The 22261-nt window shown below is 42.7% G+C and overlaps 1 protein-coding gene across 4 annotated transcripts in view; it reads right to left on the reverse strand.

Annotated features, from left to right (window-relative positions):
• The window catches only part of MKRN2 (makorin ring finger protein 2), a 58172-nt gene that overhangs the window by 6203 nt on the left and 29708 nt on the right, over window positions 1-22261 (reverse strand). The window contains exons 1-7 of one of the 4 annotated variants that reach the window (XM_080814849.1): window positions 17256-17279; window positions 10507-10571; window positions 7394-7522; window positions 5907-6088; window positions 4460-4764; window positions 3122-3336; window positions 1008-1118 (exon numbers count right to left, since the gene is read on the reverse strand). In XM_080814849.1, coding sequence (XP_080670975.1) covers window positions 1008-1118; window positions 3122-3336; window positions 4460-4764; window positions 5907-6088; window positions 7394-7522; window positions 10507-10541 — 977 coding nt within the window. In that variant the 5' untranslated portion in view covers window positions 10542-10571; window positions 17256-17279. Of the gene's footprint in view, window positions 1-1007; window positions 1119-3121; window positions 3337-4459; window positions 4765-5906; window positions 6089-7393; window positions 7523-10506; window positions 10572-17255; window positions 17405-18005; window positions 18023-22261 lie in introns of those variants that run through there. The other 3 variants (XM_080814851.1, XM_080814850.1, XM_080814852.1) reach the window with 3 other exon arrangements.

A 22261-nucleotide genomic window follows, 5' to 3' on the forward strand; every position in this document is an offset into this window, starting at 1 on the left:
TGGGACTACACCAAACTAAAAAGTGTCTGTAGAGCAAAGGAAATCAAACAAAATGAAAGGCAACCTACTAAATGGGAGTAAATATTTGCAAATCATCTATCCGGATAAGGGGGTAATATCCAAAATACATAAAGAATTTACACAAGAGCAAAAACAACCACCACATTCCATTTAAAAATGGGCAGAGGAACTGAATAGACATTTTCCCAAAGAGGACATCTAAATGTCCAACAGACACAGGAAAAGGCACTCGGCATCACTAATCATCAGGGAAATGCAAATCACCACCACAGTGAGATAGTACCTCACATCTGTTAGAAGAATTATCTACACTTCCATGTTCGCTGTAACATTAGTCATAATAGCCAAGACACAAAATGACCCATGTGTCTGTCAAGAGAGGAATGGATGAAGATGTGGAATAGACATGAAATGGAATATTATTCAGCTAGGACAGAAAAGGAAATCCTACCATTTGTGACAACATGGGCAGACCTCGAGGGCATTATGCTAAGTGACATAAGCTAGACAGAGGAAAAACAAATGCTGCAGGAGATCACTTGCTGGTGTCTGAACCAAACACAAACAGGCAAACTCACATAGTAAAAAAGGGGTTGCCAGAGGCTAAGGGGTAGGATAAATAAGGAAAAGTTGATAAAAGGGTCCCAACCTTCAGCTCTATGACGAATACATAGATGAACACATGATGAAACATGGTGACTACAGTTGATAACACTGTTTATAAAACTGAAATTTGCTAAGAGTAGAACCTGGAGGTTCTCACCAAAAAAAAAAAAAAAAAAAGTAATCAACAAGATGGGAGTATCCTCTCACAATGTAGATCAAATCACCATGATGACCCTTCAAATACCTTATAATTTTATTTGTTAATTATACCTCAAAGCTGAAATTTTAAAAATTACATTACCTTGTGGGGTTGGAAGGTATGTAAATACAAGCATTTGTCAGGCAGGCACCAGATTCCTATCTGAGCTCAAAGTACTTACCCCATTCCTTGTTTGAAAGCTTCAATCAGCTCATTCTTTTTACTCTGATCTTCTACCCAGTACACACTTGGAATTACAAACTCTGATATCACACGGCATTCTGGACAAGACCTGAAATGAGAATCAGGGTTAGTATGGGAGAGACGAAGTTATAAATCCAGTGCACACTGCACCACCAAACCCCTTGCTCAAATGCATGAGCACTCCAAATGTTTCCCAACCAAAAATTCCACAAGGTGAAATCACAATCCTCTCAGAACTTAAGCTTTTATTTAAATTCCAGTTAACATATAGCGTAATATTAGTTTCAGGTGTAGAACCTTACTTACTGTTAAAAAAAATGTTCTTTTCAACAGTAAGAAGACAACTCAATTTGGGGTGCTTGGTAGGCTCAGTCAGGGGAGCACAGAACTCCCGATCTCAGGGTTGTGAATTCAAGCCCCCATTGGGTGTAGAGATTACTCAAAAATAAAATCTTTAAAGCAAACAAAAAATCCAATTTTAAAATGGGCAAAAGATTCGAGTATGGCCAAAAAGCATAGAAAAAGATGCTCAAGATCATTAGTTATCAGGGAAATGCAAATCAAAACCGTAAGATACCACCTCACACCTACTAGGATGGCTACAATCAGAAATACAGACAATAACCAGAGTTGATGAGGTTGGGGAGCAACTGGACCCCTCCTATGCTGCTGGAGTGGCCACTGTGGAAAACAGCCTGGCAGTTCCTCAAAATGCTGAACAGTTACCGTAAGGCTCAGCAACCCCACTCCTAGCTCTCTACCCAAAAGAAAGAAACACCAGCCACATGACAGCTTGTCCTTGAGTATTCACAGCAGCATTATTCCTAATAACCAAAAGAAGGAAACAATCCAAATGCCTGTCAACTGAGGACTGCACAAACTGTGGACATCCGCACGGGGCAGGCTCCTCAGCCCGGAGTGCAGGCATGGAGCCCGGGCACATGTGGACGGGTGAGCGCTGAGGGCAGTCTGCCGGGGGAAGGCAGGCGGACCTAGAAAGGCTACATGTCGTAGGACTCCATCTACAACCAATGCCTAGGACAGGCAAAGCCAGAGGCCAGAAAGCAGAGGAGTGGCTACTGGGGGCTGGAAGGAGCAGGGAGGAAATGGACAGTGAATGCACACAGAGGTTCCTTTTTGGCATGATGAAAATGTTCTATAATTAGACTGAAGTGATGGTGGCCACAACTGCTAAATGACTAGAAACCACTTTTATCTCAGTAAAGCAACTATTTGACCACACCCATGGGATTTCAGGCACATTACTTGACTTCACTCTACCCCAGTTTTGTTCTCTATAAATGAGAATGATCACTGGGTCTGAGAACTATGAGCTACTGTGTGTGAAGAGTTTCTAACAGTACACGGCACACATTCACTTTTCAGTATGAGTAAGCTCTTCCCCCGGCCCTCTGCAGAATTTCAGAATCCTGTGTTGGCTCCATGGAGCACATCCTGTGTATCATACCTTACGTGAGATGTGTTAGATGTACTATTCCATTTAATCCTCAAACAACCCTATTTTACAGATGAAAAACAAGTAAAATCAAAGGTGGAAATCAGCCTAAAGGCAAACCACTAGTAACTGTTAGTGCTATAGAGTCCAAAAGGCTAGTGCTATGAACACCTTCTCCTACAGATGACCCCCGCTGAGTGTCCCCAAACACGCTGATGGTCGGCAGGAGTTGTTACCCATTTTTAAAAGGAAAAGCACCTGGGGGGCGCCTGGGTGGCTCAGTGGGTTAGGCCTCTGCCTTCGGCTCAGGTCATGATCTCAGGGTCCTGGGATCGAGCCCCACATCGGGCTTTCTGCTCAGTGGGGAGCCTGCTTCCCCCTCTGTCTCCGCCTGCCTCTCTGCCTACTTGTGATCTCTCTCTATCAAATAAATAAAATCTTAAAAAAAAAAAGGAAAAGCACCTGGGCTCAAGAAGGCTACTAGATGTGCCCAGGCTCCAGCAATAACAGGCTTGGACTTGCCAGTTGTATCTTCACACTAAAGGACAGTGTGGGGGATTAAGAATAGACAGAAGAAGGCCCCCAGTCAAACACCCTCCCCAGCTTCCACAGCGGAGACCCTTAGCTGCACTTACTTAATGATTGGGTTCTCAAACTGCTTGGCGCATCTCCACTGCCGGATGCAGGACAAGCAGTATGTGTGATTGCAGTTGGACAGAATCCCAAATCTCCTCTCAGAAGCAGACGTCTTCTCGAGGACCACTTCCATGCAGATACTGCACACTTTGTCCTGACTTGCTTGGAAGGCAAAGGCCTTTTCCATCTCATGTTCGAAAGTCGACATGCAGATCTCAAGTACGGAGAGAAAGGAGGGCCACACTGTTAGGTTCTGGGCTCTGGACACAAAGCTCTCTCAGACCACACAAAGGACTTCACGCCATCACCTGCCCAGCTTTCCTAGCATGGTATGGTCACCTCCAGTTTAGAACTGAGACTACAGAGGTCCCAAAAGATTCGAGGTCCTGCGTGGAATCACAGAGTTCCCAGAGCCTGGGAACCCGGTCTCCTGGCTCTTCTGGGCACCCTTAACCCGCTCTAAACTACACCAATATCAGAAATGCTGAACAATCCTTAACTTGAAACATTAGGCTAGTCGTCCAGACTCAGAGGTAAGCAGCACCACTTCTCAAGAGAACAAGTTATTTAATAAAGGTATTCATTCAGGAAGCAGGTGCTGAATACTCCCAGGTGAAGCACCGTGTATCAGGCATGAGAGTCAATGCCAAGAGCACGAAGACCCAGACTCTGCCTTGGGAGCTCTTGGTGGACACGGATGGGAGACCAAGCACATGTACAGCACAAAGCCCTCAACACACCTGGGTGCAGAGGAAAGTTCTTCTTCTGCACTCCCCTGAATACCCCCAGGGAAGACAATGGGGCCTCTATGCACCATGGCCGGCTCATCATCATGAGCTCTAACACTATGGCTGTGGGCTCCTGTCTCTCTTACCCACCTTCATGCCAAGCACACAAGAGCCTAGTGTGAGGCGACACCTCCATGAACACTGGGGACCTAATGACCTGAAAGCTCCCTTCTAACACTTGGCTCCTCAAATTCTCTAGAACTTGGCATGGCTGGACCCCAGCCACAAGGATAGGTAAACCTGTGGAGGATGTGTGTGTGTGTTTCTCTCTCTCTCTCACACACAAACACGCACGCACACACACCACATTCCTGAGTTAGATTTGTTCTCTGAACTTTGCAATACCTCTTCCCTTTTTCTTTATTCTAAATAATCAAAAACTGTCAAAATGACAACAGGAAAAAGGAGTTGGAAACAGGATTATAAACATGCCAAGTACATATTGAGGGCATTACTGACAGAGAGATGATTACAGGAATAACAACAATTTGTCACTTAGCACATTTTAAATTTCTTAAAATAAGTTCATGCGAAGACTTGCAATTTTACCTTCTCATGAGCTTTCCTTTGCTCTGGGTCAAAGGGATGCAGGACTCGTAACCTACAGATTTCACACACTTCTCCATGCAAGTAGACACAAGCATCCCCAAATCGGCACTCCCCCGCTGCCGCATAGGGACACAGCTGCTGCTCACTGCTGTAGGAGCTGCTGGCTTCTAGGTCATCAAGGCCACTCCTGATTGCATCGAGGTAGGAATGCGGCTTCATCTCTGGGCTGTTCTGGGGATCACTGCAGCCTCCTGGATTACTCACCATACTTGGGCAAGTCTTTTCTTCAGCCATGCCGGAGAGATCTTAATACAAAACACACAGCATGCACATAAATGAAATCTGGCCCAAACCTTGTGGTAAGCAGTTAGTAAAAACCTAACAGATTAAGTAATTCTGACCTTGGGAATTTCACTGTTTGGATCACACAGAAAAAAACAGGGCAAGAGGGAAAACCAGAAAGAATAGTATAAAATGTTCACATTGACATTACTATAATCATGATTTTTTAAAAAAGGAAAGAACATAATTGGCAACACAGGAAATTCACAAAACAGACATGATATTCAAAAGAACAGGAAAGCTGCTGTTTAAAAATGACAAATATGGAAATGTCAACCCGTTGACCAGTTAACACTTAAAAAATGATAATAATGGTAATTTTTTTAAACACCAAAATATAAGTCAATGGGAATTTAGAATGAAGTCAATAAAATACAGCACTTTCCTTTATATTAGTAAAGACACCTATCATAGAGTAAACTAGAATGAAAATGTAGTGAGTCTTTGGGTCCTGAGACCAGTGTCAAACCCCTCTAGGCCTCCTTCCCACCATATTCACTTCTGGCCTCTTAAGAGAGGACATTTGACTAGCACGATTGTTTGCTTAGAATGGAATCTACCTAGCTTATGCCACACAATTCCAAGAACCAGAAATCCCTTTACTTGCTGAGGACCAACCAATAAAAATAAGTTTTATGATCTGTAGTCTACTTCCTCCCCAAACCCCAATATGCTGCTCTATTACCAAAGCTGCAACTGAAGACACCAAACTGGCTGAGCACAGTAACTAAGACTAGGAGCTGACCTAGAAGTAAAACAGTGAAACATGCTCTTTATCAAATTATGCAGGTTTGAGATGAGCTGCCTGGTGCTTCTCAGAACTGGGGAACCACCCCATGGAGACAGCAGTTACACACTGACAAAAGGACCCTTTTTATGTCTTGTCAGGCCAGACTTGGCAGTGGGCCCAGAATGCAGGCAGAACACATCACCTGAACGCTCTGTAGCCAAAGGAAGCTCTTCTCAGGACAGGTCTGGTGTCTACACTTGAACAGCGGGCAAGGGGACTAGGTCAGGAGCCCTCTGACAAGAGAGGGCCAGAAAGGAACATCACAAACAGGACTGCTTTTCCAAAAGAAACAACGAAATGACTCTGTTCACTCACTTCGGTCTCTAAGTACCAGTGTTCTTTTTTCCCGTTTCCCAGGCTCATGTAAGTTCGTTTTCACAATAGATGCAGTGAGGTCGGAAGCAGGGTGAGCACTGTGGAAACCTGGAGAGGGCACGCCGTGGGGCATGGTGCCCACGGCACCACCAGCTGCAGCAGAAGGCCTTGTGTGATCGTATCTAAACAAAATGCACAGCAAATGCATTAGGGACACACTACCTGCACATGTCTCCCACACTCCCTAGACGTGGACCATCTTTTCCTCTGCTCCACTTGTGGAGGTGGAGAATGAGACGATCTTTTCCCATATTTTAAATGATAAAAGGCTTATCAATTAGTAAGAAATGCCTGGTAATTCAGAGTGAGTGGTATAGGTACACTGCTGTCTATCACCACGCTTAAGTGTCCTTGGAGGACAAAATACCCCAGGTCACACACAGAAATCCTGAAAATTCCAGTACGATGTTGAAGTGAAGTATCCTGACACCCAAGTCATTTTCTTCTGGCAGGAGTCCCCCAAAAGTTAATGACGGCCAGTGTTAAGAGCTTGAGACCGGCCTTTCCTGGACTGTCTCTCTGGGACACGCACTGGCTGGGGGTAGGTGGGTGGGGGGTTTGGGGTGGGTGGGCAACTTCTATAGCCTCCACTCAGCACAGGAAAGAACATACCAGTCCTTCACTATAAAAGCACTTGAACAGGTTTTCGGAATGTTTTCCTGTTTAGAATCTACAAAACTTGCCTATAGATGTGAGTGAGGGAAAAGGCAGCCTCTATATGCATAGAAATCTTCACTGCAAGGGTATTCATAGCAAACAAAACAAAACAAAACAAAACTGGAAACCACTTAACTATCTAAGAGAAGAACAGTTAATAAAATGATGGTATGCTAACATTATGAAACATAAAATTACAGTTAGGAAATAAAGTAGCAGCTTAGAGAAAAGCTTGTGACATGTTAAGTGAGGAGAAAAGATATATACATAGATAGGTACATATATATCTATATATCTATATCTATCTATCTATCTATATATATAGAGAGAGTAAAATTTTGTAAGAGACTCATAAGAATAAGGTCTGAAAAGTGTTTTGAAAAATTAAAATTACTTTCATTATAATGAAACAGATTTCAAAATTATCTTCTGTACTTTTTATTGTTAAATTACTTTCAAATTAGAATTTTCCGCTCATCAGGGCTCCTGGGTGGCTTAGTTAGGCATCTGACTCTTGATTTTAGCTGAGGTCATGATCTGAGGGTCAGGAGACTGAGCCCTGCCATTGGGCTCTGCACAGGGCATGGAGCCAGTTTGGAAATCTCTTTCTCCCTCCCTCTCTGCCCCTTACCCCCTATGCTCTCTAAAATAAATAAATCTTAAAAAGAAAAATTTTCCCCTCATCAACACCCATGCTCCAAATGAAGGATCCAAGTCCCTGATAGTATTTAAGCTGATAGAACAGCTGGGAGCAGCTGTGGGGCTCTTACCTGCAACGAGTCCCATAGGCGCAGTAGCCCTTCTGATAGTATTTGCAGATGGTGGATGGCTTGCTGTTCGCCAAGTCATGTGAGAACAGGCACTGGTTTCCTTCCCGACACACACCATGCATAAAATATCTGAAGAGATAAGCAGAGGCATAGAACTTCCAGAGGTACACTTCGCTATATAAAACCACCATATTTCTTGAATCTAGCATACAAATGCTTATTATACATGTATTATGTATCAAGGCTCTATTAGGCACTGGAGATAGACATATTTCCTTGATTCTAAGACACAATGATTTTTGATGCATCACAACTTATTTAATGACAGTTTCCTGGAAGAAAAACCCCATAAATTTGTTTTAAGATATACCCTCTTGATTTGAGATGTTACATATGTAAATGTGAGACTCAAAATTGAGCAAATACTCTGAAAAACTGTTCTCTCTGTTCTCATGGAACGTAAAGGGTATGGTTATAAAGGAATCAGAGACCTAGACCCAATATCCAGCCCTGCTGTATAAGGGCAAGTCACAAAATAAACTTCCCCATGCCTCACTATCTTGATCTATAAAATGAAAATTACACTACCTAGGGGTCGTAAAGCACAATGACAATTAAGCTGAGTTACAACAGTGACCTGTGCCTTATCACAAAGCATGCAGAGTGTTGAGGAGACACATACCAGGAACTGAACTGAGAGGGCCAACATCCCAGAGGAGGTCAGGCCCAAGCACAGTCTGCAAAGTGGTACAGGTGCCCATAGGACAGAGGAGAGAGAAGAGAGCAAGAAAAATGCACAGAAGGGAGGCACTGTGAGGGAGCACAAACAAACCTGCCAAAAGACGAGGCTGGAGTATCATTTAATTGTGCTCCGAGTTACCCTGGTGTCAGCTGAAATACTGATGACTGCATCTTAAAATGAAGGATAACAAAGGACCCATAGTCAAGTCAACTTAGGAAATGGCACAGTCTGTTCTTTCTCAGAGATTTACAACACACAGTAGCAGAGGAAAGGTTCTGAGACTCCTGTCACAAGGAAAACTGTTTACAGGCATACTTCTTCCTTTTATTGTCTCTGCAGATACTACATTTTATAAATTGGAGGTTTGTGGCAAGACTGTTTCGAGCATGGTGCCGTTTTCCAACAGCATTCACTCACATCATGTCTCTGTGTCACATTTTGGTAATTCCTACAATACTTTAAACTTTGTCATTATTATTATACTTGTTATGGTGATCTATACTCAGTGATCTTTGATGTTGCTATTGTAATTGTTTTGGGGTACCATGAACACTGTCCATATGCGATGGGGAATGTAACCAATAAATGTGTGTTCTGACTCCTCCACCAACAGGCCGTTCCTCATCTCTCTCCCCTCTCCTTGGGTGGCTCCCTATTCCCTGACACACAATACTGAAACTTGGCCAATTAATAACCCTATAGTGACCTCTAACTGTTCAAATGAAATGAAGAGTCACAAGCCTCTCACTTTACATTAAAAGCCAGATATCATTCAACTTCGTGAGAAAGGCATGCTGAAAACTGAGACAGACCAAAAGCTAGGCCTCTTGGACCCAAGAGTTAGCCAAGTTGTGAAGGCAAAGGAAAAGTTCTTGAAGGAAACTGAAAGTGCTATTCCAGTGAACACACAAATGGTTAAGAAAGTTTAACAACCTGAATGCTGATACAGAGAAGGTTGTAGTGGTCTGGAGAGAAGATAACACCAGCCACAACATTCCCTTAGCCAGAGCCTCATGGCGAGCAAGGCCCTCTCCCTGTCATTCTGTGAAGGCTCAGCGAGGTGCGGAAGCTGCAGAAGAGAAGTGGGAAGCTGGCTGAGGTGGTTCACGAGGGTGAAGGAGAGACGCTGTCTCCGTGACAGAAAAGAGCAAGTGAAGCAGCCAGTGTTGGTGCAGAAGCTGCAGCATGTCGTCCAGATCTCGCTGAGATCACGAATGAAGGTGGCTGCCCTAAACGACAGATTTCCAGTGCCCATGAAACAGCCTTCCAGTTGAAGAGGAGGCCATCGAGGACTCTCAGAGCTAGAGAGAAGTCAGTGCCTGGCTTCAGAGCTTCAAAAGGCAGACTGACTCTGTTGTTAGGATCTAATGCAGCTGGTGACATGAAATTGAAGCCAGTGCTCATTTATCATGCAGAAAATCCTAGGGCCCTTAAGAATTATGCTAAATCTACTTTGCCTGTTCTCTATAAATAGAACAACAAAGCCTGAATGACAACACATCTGTTTACAATGTGTTTTACTGAATTTTTTTAAGTCCACTGTTGAGACCTGCTGCTCAGAAAAAAAGATTTCTGACAAAATACTATTGCCCACTGACAATGCACCTGGTTACCCAAGAGTTTTGGTGGAGATGTACGAGAATCATGTTGTTTTCATGCCTGCTACTACAACATCCATTCTATAGCCTAGCGACCAGGGAGTGATTTCAGTTTTCAAGTTTTCTTATTTAAGAAATAGACTGTGTAAAGGTACTGCTGCCATAGATAATGGTTCCTCTGGTGGAGCTTGGCAAAGTCCATTGAGAACCTTCCAGTAAGGATTCCCCATTCTAGATTCTATTAAGAACATTTGTGATTTGTGGGAGAAAGTCAGATTATCAACATTAATAGGAGTCTGAAAGAAGCTGATTCTGACTCTCATGGAGGACTTTAAGGGGTTCAGGACTTCCCTGGAGGAAGCAACTGCAGATATGGTGAAAACAGCAAAAGAACTATAATCAGAAGTGGAGCCTGAAGACATGACTGAATTGCTGTGAACTCGTGATCAAACTTGAACGGATGAGTTGCTTCTTATGGATGAGCAAAGAAAGTGGTTTTGTGAGATCTGCTCTTATTGCAGATGCTGTGAAGACTGCTGAGATGACAACAAAGATCTAGAATATGACATAAACTCAGCTGATAAAGTGGTGGAGGGGTTTGAGAGGAGGGACTCCAATTTTGAAAGAAGTTCTACTGTGGGTAGAAAGCTATCAAACGGCATCACATGCCACAGAGAAACTGTTTGTGAAAGGAAGAGTCAATCAATGTGACAACTTTTATTGTCTTATTCTGAGAAACGGCCACAGCCACCCTAGCCTTCAGCAATACCCACCGTGACCGGTCAGCCGCCAACAACACTGAGACCATACGCTCCACCAGCAAAAAGATTACAACTTGCTGAAAGTTCAGAGGATGGTTAGAATTTATCAAGAAACAATTTTTAAATTAAGGTATGTGCGTGATTTTAGACATAATGCTACTGCACACTTAATAGACTACATTATAAACATAACTTTTATATATGCTGGGAGACCAAATAGGTTCATTTGACTCACTTTATTGCAAAATTTGCTATATCACGGTGGCCTGGAACCAAACATGCACTATTTCGGAAGCATCTTTTATGGTTATTACACACACCCTTTCCCAGGCTTTTTTCAGAAAAAGCCACATGAGCCACAGGGTGGAAGACAGATTTGGAGAGGGCTGAAAGTGCAGGGAAAGAGCCTGTCAGGAGGTTGCTTTGTAAAGGAGCTTTATCTGTGAACCCATGTTTTAACTTACTTAAAAAAATATTTTATGGAAATTTCAAACATATACAAAAGTTAACTAATGGGCAGAATGAACTCTCAAATGCTGAGACTCAAAGAGACTCAAAGAGAGGCGATAACTTACATACAGAGGGTCAAACTGCTAGGATGGGGACCCCAACTCCAATCTTCCCAGATAGCCCTGACCTTCTCCTACCATGACTTCCCTGTCACTCTGCCATTGCCCATGCTGTGGCCTCTGTCAAAAACACTGCACACCATCTTTCAGTGCACTGAACTGTTATAAGCCGCCTTCCTTTGTGGACCAGCCCAGGAAGACCTCACCCTCCAGCCTACTGTGCACTTTGCCTCCCTCGACCCAGAAGACTCACTAGTGGCAGCCACAAACTACGGTGCTTCCTAGTCTGAGGCCTCTGACTGGAGAGAGCGAGTCCTCTTAGACACAGTTGGGAACATATCTGGTCTCTAATGAAGAAAGCCTGGGAACAGCTTCAGAAAGGCACAGCTGGAACATCACTAAATGTGACTGAACATAGAAAGCCTAAACCTAACCAATTACATGGCTGTGCCTGGAACTGGAGATAGGCTTGGCAACAGAAGGAAGGTCTCTAAGGTAAGTCAGGAAGGCCTGAGAGACCCAGACTGCCCTTTCCAGACAAAGGAAGCCAGATAACACAAGTGACAATTCATGCTGCACATCAGCCTCTGTGATTGGCCTGGGAGGCTGCCTTAGCTGGAGGCCACAAGATTTGAAGACCATCAACCCTTCCTGACTCACTAAACATACTTTCAACTTTCCTCACCTGTTCATCTTCCCAAAAGCAGAGGAACTATTGGCCAGGCCCCCTAAAACTTCCTTTTCTCTCAGGAAAATGAGAAAAGGGTATCTAATTTTTAGGTCTCTCTTGAATTTAGCTAGCAGAGTCACCTCTAAGTACACCAACAGAATAAAACTTCTGAGCCTACAATGATGAGAACAGGATCCTATGACTTATTGTGACTATACAGAGGTGCCATCCTATAGGGTTTTTCCTAGGTCATCAGCTAGGTTTTTCCCAGGCAACTCCCTGTTGGGAGTCTTCCACTAGATCACAGGCTATACAGTAACTTGCTTTAAGGTGGATGTAGGTTAACTTCAAAAAAAAAAAAAAAAAAAAAAAGGGCACAGAACCTGACAAACTATACAAAAAGGTGGTTTTTTTTTTTTTTTGTTAGAAAACTTAAAAGGAACTTTAAAAAAAGGCCTATACCAAAAGGATCTTTTCATCCATAGTATTGACTTTAAAAGTGTGCAGAAAAGAGTTAATGCAGCAAGTCTGAGCCTGCTATCCTTAGAAAAGCCTATTTACAAGTTGGTCCCTGCCTAGCCTCTGGAGCATGACTGATAAATAGTTTCACTACATGGTTAGAAAATTTCCCTAAGTGATATGACTGGCTCACTGTCTTCACACTCTACAATGTGGTTTATGCTGACATCTGCTTTCCTTCTGGGAGTCTGGAATTTCGGTAGATGCTAAGCAGAAGGTGACCAGCCTGGGCACTGAATCTTTAATGGGCTTCTTTAGGCACATGTTGCTGCATTTCTGTTGCTGGGGGAAAAGTATGCTCTGTAACCTTTTATGGGAAGGAGTGAAGGCAGGAAGCCTGCACACAGGTTCCTCCAGAGGCTACCTGTGCCTTTTTCCCATATGACCTAGCCATGACTTCTTACTTTATCACAGTAGTAAATCTTAGCTTGCAGTAGAACTATACACGTGGAGTCCTGTGGGTCTTTCTAGCCAATCTCTGGATGTAAGAGTCCTGGGCAAAAAAGTATATTATATTCCTAAAGAGTTGAATAATTCTGAGAAATGCTATAAGACTACATTATTTCAATAGTTCTTAAATATGGCAATCTTTGAAGGTATAAAAGTAAAAAAAATCAGCACCAAGAGCCAACTCTGAATGACAAAGAGGATTAGTAAACTCAAATACTGGAAGAGAACAGGCTCAAAGTGGCTAAAAACAGTTCCACAAAAGTAAGATCTAGTAAATACTTCAATAGTTTATTTTGGGGAAACTAAACAAGAAGAGTTCCTTAAAAAGGAGGGGCGGGGGAGGGAACGTGGCGGGTAGGAGACTACCAGAGGTTTTTTTACCAAATACTATTTGTTAACCAAGCATGCAAAGGGACAGATTCTTAGTGGTGGTCCTAAAAGGGTGCCTTTTTATAATTCTACTGCCTCCCCTAAGTCCTGTTCAGACAACCTGCCTTTCAAACCCCACTCACTATCTTTCTCATTAAGAAAACAAATATTTAACCACCAACTAAAGCTTCTAGTTAGTTTTGCCACCTATAAACTGGTGACTTCATGTAAGCCATTTCACTTCTGTAAGTGATTAAGCGGAGATTTAAACAGCTTCAAAAATAACTTCTAGACCACCATCAGTGTCTTCAAGAAAGGGGATCATGAAACAAGAGTTATATAAGAGATGAAACCGGCTCAGTACTATTTTTGTAGTATATGTCATCATTTTCACTCCCCAGTGACAAACACAAAAGTAGCTTGAACATATCTTGCTTGTCCTTTGGGGCATTTTGTCAATGGCTTAGAGCTATCTATCCCCATCTATGTTATACTAAGCTTAATCCAGGCCTCTTTCTTTTTCTTTCCTCAAGAATTTATTTATTTGACAGAGAGAAAGAGCACACAAATGAGGGGAGTGACAGAGGGAGAGGGAGAAGCAGACACCCCGCTGAACAGGGAGCCACATGCGGGGTTCTAGCCCAGGACCCTGGAAGCATGACCTGAGCTGAAGGCAGATGCTTAACCCACTGAGCCACTCAGGTGCCCCCAGGCCTCTTTCATATAGCACCCTGTAATGAACTTCCAACAGCTCAATCTTCTTAATGGTGAAACCATCCCTTCTATCTTCCTAGAGAGAAGACTGAGACATGAATTGGGGTGGGGGTAGGGAGTGGGGGCAGGTAATTGGGAGAGGGAAGTGCATAGCTGGAGACCCAGAGTAGGGAGATTTCTGGGGGACACTCCAAAAGGGTCTTTTATGCTGGGTGACTTCAAAGGACTATTTCAGACACTGCAGCTATTATATGTTGCAAAGGACACTGGGCTCACTTCTAGCCATAGAACCACTAGCAGATCTAACTGCAGCTGAGGGCTGAGTCAAACAAAATCAATCCAGTTTCTTACCCACCTTTCAACAGAGCATATCTCTAACAAAATGCTTCTGCATATCATATCTGAGTATATGGGTAATCTGCATTCTCAGTGTCACTTTTTTTTTCTATTTCTCTACATATTTTCAGACTTAAATTTTATGGTTGTACTGCATGTAATAACAGATCTGCTGAGGGGGAAAGGGATTGTTTGTTAATGCTGGGCCCAGTGGCAGACCTGAAATAAATGTATAAGAAGTAGGGATGAAGTATAGTATAGTGGTCAACACTCTGAAATCTGAGAACTTGCTATATGAACTTGAGCAAGTTATTTAAATTTCCCCATCCATAATATAATTGTACTTCATAGACTGCAATGATAGACTACTCTAAGGTTTGGCTGAGACAATGCGTGTAAGTGCTTAGCCTACCACACAAACATGATCATTTGTTGTTACTATCTAATCTGTTAGCCAACCTGGCTAGTTGGGCATTACCAAGTCCATTTTACAGGTGAGGAAGTTGTGGCACAGGTGGTACCAGTATCAGAATCCAGAACTGCCCAACTCCAGAACTCAAGCTCTTCTACTACCTATTGCTGACAAGGTCTTTTATGTTTTGTGACTTCCAAAGAATTAAAAGTTCTAAGCTTGGTGCTCTAAGGAAACAAATTCTAGGTCTTCACCTAGTGATGATAAGACAAAGGGACCTCTATCACAAGAGGCGGTAGAAAAGAAAGCAGGCATAAAGGCCTGCACCAGTGCTTTGAAAAAAGATTGGAAGACACAGGGAAATGGTTAGCAAGAAGAATCAGCAAAAAATAACTCCCAACTTGAGATTCTGATTAGAGTGGCATGCTGAGAAATCAGGAGAGCTGACTGACAGCACAATTGTGTGAGCAGCCATTCTTGCCATTCCAAGCAATAAACATATGGAATGTCTTTGTCCTTAACTGGGAATCCTAGCATCTCATACCCATCTCTTGGAGAAACATCTGTGTATCAGAATAGAAGCAAAACTAACACTTTGTGTTGCTGCTATTCAGAATAAGCATGTACATCACATCCCACAGCCAGGAAAACAAACCAAAAAACCAATTTGCACCCTCAGATAAATCAAATTTATTTATTTATCTAATAAATAAATCTTTAAGTGTTCTGTTTTTTATTTGGTAAGGCAATCCTTGTGAGATCCGACTCCTTCAGACCCTTTCGCAAGTAAACTTCTTTTAGTTTCTATGTTTCTGCATGCATTTTCCTTTCAAATGTGCATATGAAAAGCTTTAAAAATCCCTGCAGTGAAGAAACTTTAGCATCTCCCACATTTATTTGGAGCCATCCAGTCAATTAAAGTATAGACTCTGATGCCACACCTTGGCCACTTGGAAGCTGAATGACCCAGGGCAATCATTTCAGTGCTGAGATTCCATTTCACAAACTATGGAACAGTGAGGGTTACTGGGTTACACATGATGTGGCTGGTAGAGCACCTCAAAGAGCACCCAGCACATAGTACAGCCACTCCCCCCACACCAGTTAGTACTTAGGAAGTGACCCCTCTCCTACATTCCAACCCACTCTTGACTTTACATGCAATATTATCCTGCAGGATGCCTCTGTTTGGGAAACAGAGAATTAAAGTTTTCAGGTTAGGCCATCTCCCAGCACAGAATGAAAAAGCCAAGATGATCTTGATTTAAATTTTGCTCCTGCATTTAGATGTGAAGTTAGGGGCAAGTCTCAAGTCCTTCTGAACAGAAGATGTCTGTAAAACTAGATACTACACAGAGTTGAGATTCAATTATAAAGCATTATATAAATGTGTACTCTTTTGCAGACACATCTTAAGAGGAGTAATCAGAATGTGCTACATAATTACTCAGCATACTTGCTTCATACAAATAAAAATGAACACACACATGTCTTCACAAAAGATATTCTAGCACAAATAACCAAGCAAAATTATTTTCTATAGATACTAAGTGCAAATTTCTGACAACTGCTTCATATAAGCCACCTGGGCTTTGAGCCAACTATTTGAACAGTTAATATGTACTAATACTAACAGAAAACTTTTTACATAGTCCCTTCTCAATTATTCATGCTAATGAAGAACCATAACAACACAGATGATACTTAAACGGCTTATTACATAACCAAACCATACGACTGATTTTGGGGGGTAATGTTTCCCACACAGGTTTTACTGAAACCAATCATTAAAATAAAATCTGCACTCTCCAAGCATCAGTTCAGTAAGACTAGGAACCCAGCATCGGTAAGCCACAGGTTCACCAAGGAACGAGGGTGTTACACAATCAAGCTCTTTCTGCTTCACAGGAGCAGCCACAGTGCAGCATCCGGTTTTGAATTTTCTATACCATCCATCCATCACTGTTGTATTTCTCCACGTAAATGGGTGTCTCAGTAAGAGTATCACTTAATCTCTTTCAGTCCGAATGCCCTGCACTGTAAAATGGACATCATACCTGCCCAGTAGCGTTACTGTTAAGGGTAATGACCGTGAATATAAGCACTTGGAAATATGCGAAGCACTTCACCAACTTCCAGGAAACGCTACCCGCCATTATTATTTTCCGCACAATTCTTACTTGCCGACTCTCTGCAAGTTTAGGTTGCATGAGAGTTCTAAAAACTCTTAGGAAACGAAGCCCGCTTTCGGGACCGAAGCTTCTTCGAGGCCCTTATCATCGATCAACAACCTATTCCTGCGTGGTATCCCCATCTGTAAACGACCACTTAGCTTCCCTTTACCCAAATCTCCTTTTCCAGCTAAACTCTAAGTTCCAAGATCCCCACCCCCCCACCGCCAGGCCCCAGTGCCCTGCACCGCCCAGGCCAGCATGCTCTTCCAGCCCAAAGGCCCCCGCGCCGCCGTCGCCCGGGGTCTCCGCCCCAACACACCGCCACCCACACGCCGGGTGCCCGTCTCCGGCCGCAGCGCGAGCTCCGCGTAGAGAAGCCGGACCGCGAACAGCTGAGCAACTTCTCAAGAATCCGCTCCTGCCTCAGTTTCCCTGGTGGTGGGGCTGCGGTGCACCCGCCGCTCGGGGCCCGGCGCGGGGGTTTGGGGGGATGAGAAAGGAAATGAAGTGGCTTTGCGCTCCCGGTCGCCGCGGCGCCGCGCACCGACCTGCAAGTGACCTGCTTGGTGCTCATGGTGGTCGGGCCTGAGGGGCCTCGTCGTGCCGCCGCCTCTAGCACTCGCCGCCGCCGTAGCCGCCTCGGCCTCGGCCCTGCCCATTCCGCGCGGCCGCGTGACGCCGGCGCACGCCGCCCCTCCCGTGTGGCACCTCTGTAGCGCCGGTGGGAAACCTCGTCGCCGTCACAATTGGTTCCGCCTGGAGGCTGAGGCCGGGCCGACCCCCTCCCATCCCCGCGCTCCAGGTCAGGCATTTCCGAGCCTCCTGGGCGGTGCCCGGCTGGCATCCTAGGCCTCGCAGTCTTCCCCCGTCCGGTCCTTACAGTCGCCTCACTCCTCACAAGGCCACGTTCCCGCCTCTCCATGCGCGCCTTAATCCCAAAAGATTTTTCTTATCCAAACGTGCAAACTCTAGGCCCCTTTCTCAAGCCCCGCCTCAACTGTTCCCAGCAGACCTCGCCTCCCACTTAAGGAATTCCTTAATTCCCTCCCAACTGATCTTTTTCGAGAGCTCTACTCCCACCCCAAGTTTTAGTTCCATTCTCCACCCCCCCTCCAGCATTCCTCTGCTGTTCGTCTTCCATTTCCTAGGGTGGATACCCAAAAAGATATTCGGGACACTTCCCTCTGCTCTTCTTTATCTTACAGATCTGCTCCCACACCTCTCTCCAGTGCGTCCTCTCCGTTCCAGTCTAAGCAACCATTACTTCTTTCCTAGACCCATGCAGTACAGCCTCTTACCTGGTTTTCCAGCTTCCGCTCCCGCCGTCTTCCAGTAGGTTGTCACCCGAAACATATTTTTAAAATTTAAATAGGATCATGTCACTCACCTCCTTTAACCCTTTCAGTGGTTTCCCATTATTTTTTTAAAATGCTCTTTTTAATTTTCTTTAAGCGTTTTGATAGAAGAGTCTAAAATATACAAGACACATACATGCCTCTGTGACTTTTTTACATGTGTATACACTCATAAAATCATCACCAGACCAAGATGAAGAGCATTATCCATACCCCAGAGGGCTCACTTATGCCCCTTCCCCGGTCAGTACCTCCCAAAGGATAACTGCTTGTTCTCACCTGTCACCACAAATTAGCTTTGATTGTTCTTGACCTTGATATAAATGAGATCATTTAATAGGTACTTTTGTCTGTCTTCTTTTGCCCAACATTATATCTATCAGATCTATCCATGTTGTTGTATGTTGTATGTTATTCTTTCTTTCACTTTGCTGTAAAAAAATATTAAATCTTCCAATGAATGAGCATCGTAAAAACTTCCAGTTACTTCAAACTTAAAGTTCTCTCAGAAATTTAGGAAATATATTGGAAAATTAGTATTTTCAGTATATAGGTCTTCAACAACTTTTATTAGATTTTTTCCTAGGTATCTAGATGTTTTTTTTTTTTTATGCTATGATTTTTTTAAAAAATGTCTTATATGTCTCTTATACATTGGCTTATAACCTAATACTAATTTATTTGCTTTATTGTCCAAGTTGTTCTATCTCTGGCCACTGGGAGTTTTTCAGTTAGTTTCTGAAAATACTCTCTTAATTGAGTTTTATTCTTTTTTGAGGACTTCAGCACTATCTGGGACTATAAGATGTTCTAGGCTCATCCTGTATATCACCTACTTCAATCCTAGAATCAGACATTGCTTCAACCCAAGTTACTTTTTATGGAGAATGTTATTCAAAACCAAGATCCAGGTGCTGAGTATATTCATTGTTACTGGGTTGTCACTGTTTCTCAGCCAACTCAGCTGACAAAGCAAGCAAATATATGTGTGTGTGTATACTAATTGATGTATCCATTTTGTTTTTGAGAGATATTTTTCCTAGATATATAGCTCTATGATGATACTACTCCCCCTCCACACACTTTAAAATGTCATTTCCTGGGACACTGGGTGGCTCAGTTGGTTATGTATCTGCTTTCAGCGCAGGTCATGATCCCAGGGTCCTGGGATTGAGTCCCACATCGGGCTCCCTGCTCCGTGGGGAGCCTGCTTCTCCCTCTGCCTCTGTCTCTCTATCTCTCATGAATAAATAAATAAGTAAAATATTTAAAAAATAATAAAGTAACATGTCATTTCCTTGTCTTCTCTCTTCAATTTTTTGTTATAAGGCATTCATCAATCTTACATTTATATCCCTGAAGGTAAAGTGTTCCTTTTCTCTGGATGCTTTTCAGAGGTTTTAAGAAGTTCTAAAACAGCACATAGCAACAAACATGGAATGGAGAGAATCTGACTTCCAGAATTGTCACTTGTTATCTAAAATGCTCAGTTGTCAACAAAAATTACAAAATATTCAAAGAAACAAGAAAATATGGAAATCAATAGAAACTACCCCTGAAGAAACCCAGATCTTGGATTTATTTAACAAAGATTTAAAAGTCAGCTATTTTAAATATATTCAAGGAACTAAAAAGGAACCATGTCTAAAGAAGTATAGGAAAGTATGAGAATTATTTCTCATCAAATAGAAAATATCAATAAAAAGATAAAAAGTATAAAAAAGAACCAAGTAGAAATTCTGAAGTTGAAAAGTACAATAACTGAAATGGAAATTTTACTAGAGAAGATTAACAGTAAATTTGAGAAGACAGAAAAAGAATCATCATTGAACCTTAAATATGAGTCAATTGAGATTTTCAAGGCTGAGGAACAAAATGAAAAAAACAGTAAATAAAAATGAGCAGATTCAATGGGTATAAAGTTTCGGTTATACAAGATGAATAAGTCTGAGATATCTGCAGTACAACATAGTGCTGATACTTAACAACACTGTATTGTACACTTAAAAATTTTTTATGATAGTAAATCTCATGGTAAGTGTTCTCACCACAAAATAACACAACAATAAAAAAACAAAAAGGCACAAGGACACTTTTGGCAGTGATGCCTATAACTATTACTTTGATTATGGTGATGGTTTCATGTGTGTATACATATGTCCAAACTCATCAAACTGTATATATTAAATGTGTGCATTATTTTGTATTTCAAACATACCTCAATAAAGCTGTTAAGAAAAACAATATAAGACAATTGGGGTGCCTGGGTGGCTCAGTGGGTTAAGCCTCTGCCTTTGGCTCAGGTCATGATCTCAGGGTCCTGGGATTGAGACCCGTATCGGGCTCTCTGCTCAGCGGGGAGCCTGCTTCTGCCTCTCTCTCTCTCTGCCTGCCTCTCTGCCTACTTGTGATCTCTGTCCGTCAAATAAATAAATAAAATCTTTAAAAAAAAAAAAAGAAAAAGAAAAACAACATAAGGCAACAAAACAAAACAAAACCAAAAACCAAAACAGAGCCTCAGAGAGCTCTGGGACATTCAAGCATACCAACATATGGGAGTCGCAAAGAGAGGAGAGAGAAAGAAGCATGGAGAATATTTAAAGAAATAACAGCAAGAATATTTTCCCCATTTGATGAAAAATATTAACCTACACATCCAAGAAGCTCAACAAACTCCAAATAAAACAAATTCAAAGAGATTCATATGTAGATATATCATAATAAAACTGATGAAAGACAAAGAATTTTGAAAGTAACAAAAGAGAAGTAACTTATCATGTACAGGGATTCTCAATAAAATTAACAGGTGATTTCTCATCAGAAAGCATAGAGGCCAGGGGCACCTGGGTGGCTCAGTGGGTTAAGGCCGCTGCCTTCGGCTCAGGTCATGATCTCAGGGTCCTGGGATCCGAGTCCCGCATCAGGCTCTCTGCTCAGCGGGGAGCCTGCTTCCTCCCTTCTCTCTCTGCCTGCTTCTCCGCCTACTTGTGATCTGTCTGTCAAATAAATAAATAAAACCTTTAAAAAAAAGAAAAGAAAGAAAGCATAGAGGCCATATGTTATAGAAAGATGTATTCAAAGATCTGAAGGAGGATTATCAACAAAGAACTCTATATCCACAAAACTATCATTCAAGGGACGCCTGGGTGGCTCAGACTGTTAAGTGTCTGCCTTCAGCTCAGGTCATGATTCCAGGGTCCTGGGATCGAGTCCCGCATCGGGCTCCCTGCTCAGCGGAGAGTCTGCTTCTCCCTCTCCCTCTACCTCTCCCCCTCCTTGTGCTTTCTCTATCTCTCTCAAATGAATAAATAAAATACCTAAAAAAATAAAAAAATAAATAAAAATAAAAATAAATAAAAAAATTTTAAAAACTATCATTCAAAAATGAAAGAGAAATAAGAACTTCCCAGATAAACAAAATTGCAAGATTTCCTCACTTGAAAACATGCCCTACAAGAAATACTAAAGGGAGTCCTTCAGGCTGAAGCAAAAAGGGACTACATAGTAACTTGAATTCACATGAAGAAATAAAGAGAACAAGTAAAGTAACTACATCAATAAATAGAAAAGGCAACATAAATGCATTTTTTGTAACTTAAAAAAAAAAATCCTGTCTGGCTTGAAAGACATCTGCATTAAGAATTATAAATCTGGGGGTGTGGTCCAAGATGACAGAGGAGTAGGAGACCTAAATTTCATCTGGTCTCAGGAACTCAGCTAGATAGTTATCAAACCATTTTGAAACCTACAACCTTATCTGGAGATCAAAGAAAAGACTAGCAACAACTCTATCAACAGAAAAATGATGACTTTGAGCAAGGTAGGAGGTACAGAGAAGTGAATCTGAGGCAATATTTGGGAAGATAGACCACAGAGGGAGAGAGTCTCCATTAGCTGGCTACCAGTAAGTGATAGAGCAGAGGAGCACAAAATCAGAACTTGTAGAAGTCTTCTCTGGTGAGGGACTTTGCTCTGGTGGCTAAGCGTGTGTGTGTGGGGGGGGGGGGGGTAGTGGTGCTGTGGAACATGTGCTGGGACAGTGTGGTCTCAGGACCCTGGGGGTAACAGAAAGACTGGGGGTGCCTGAGTATGGCAGAGCTCCCAGGTATCCGAGCAGGGAACCCAGCTGCAGAGTGAACAGAGGAGTGGGCTTTCAGCCTAGGGTTGCCATAAACCATTATCCATGGCACTGTTGGGCC

The sequence above is a fragment of the Martes martes genome (assembly GCF_963455335.1).
Source record: "Martes martes genome assembly, chromosome: 1".
Lineage (NCBI taxonomy): Eukaryota > Metazoa > Chordata > Mammalia > Carnivora > Mustelidae > Martes > Martes martes.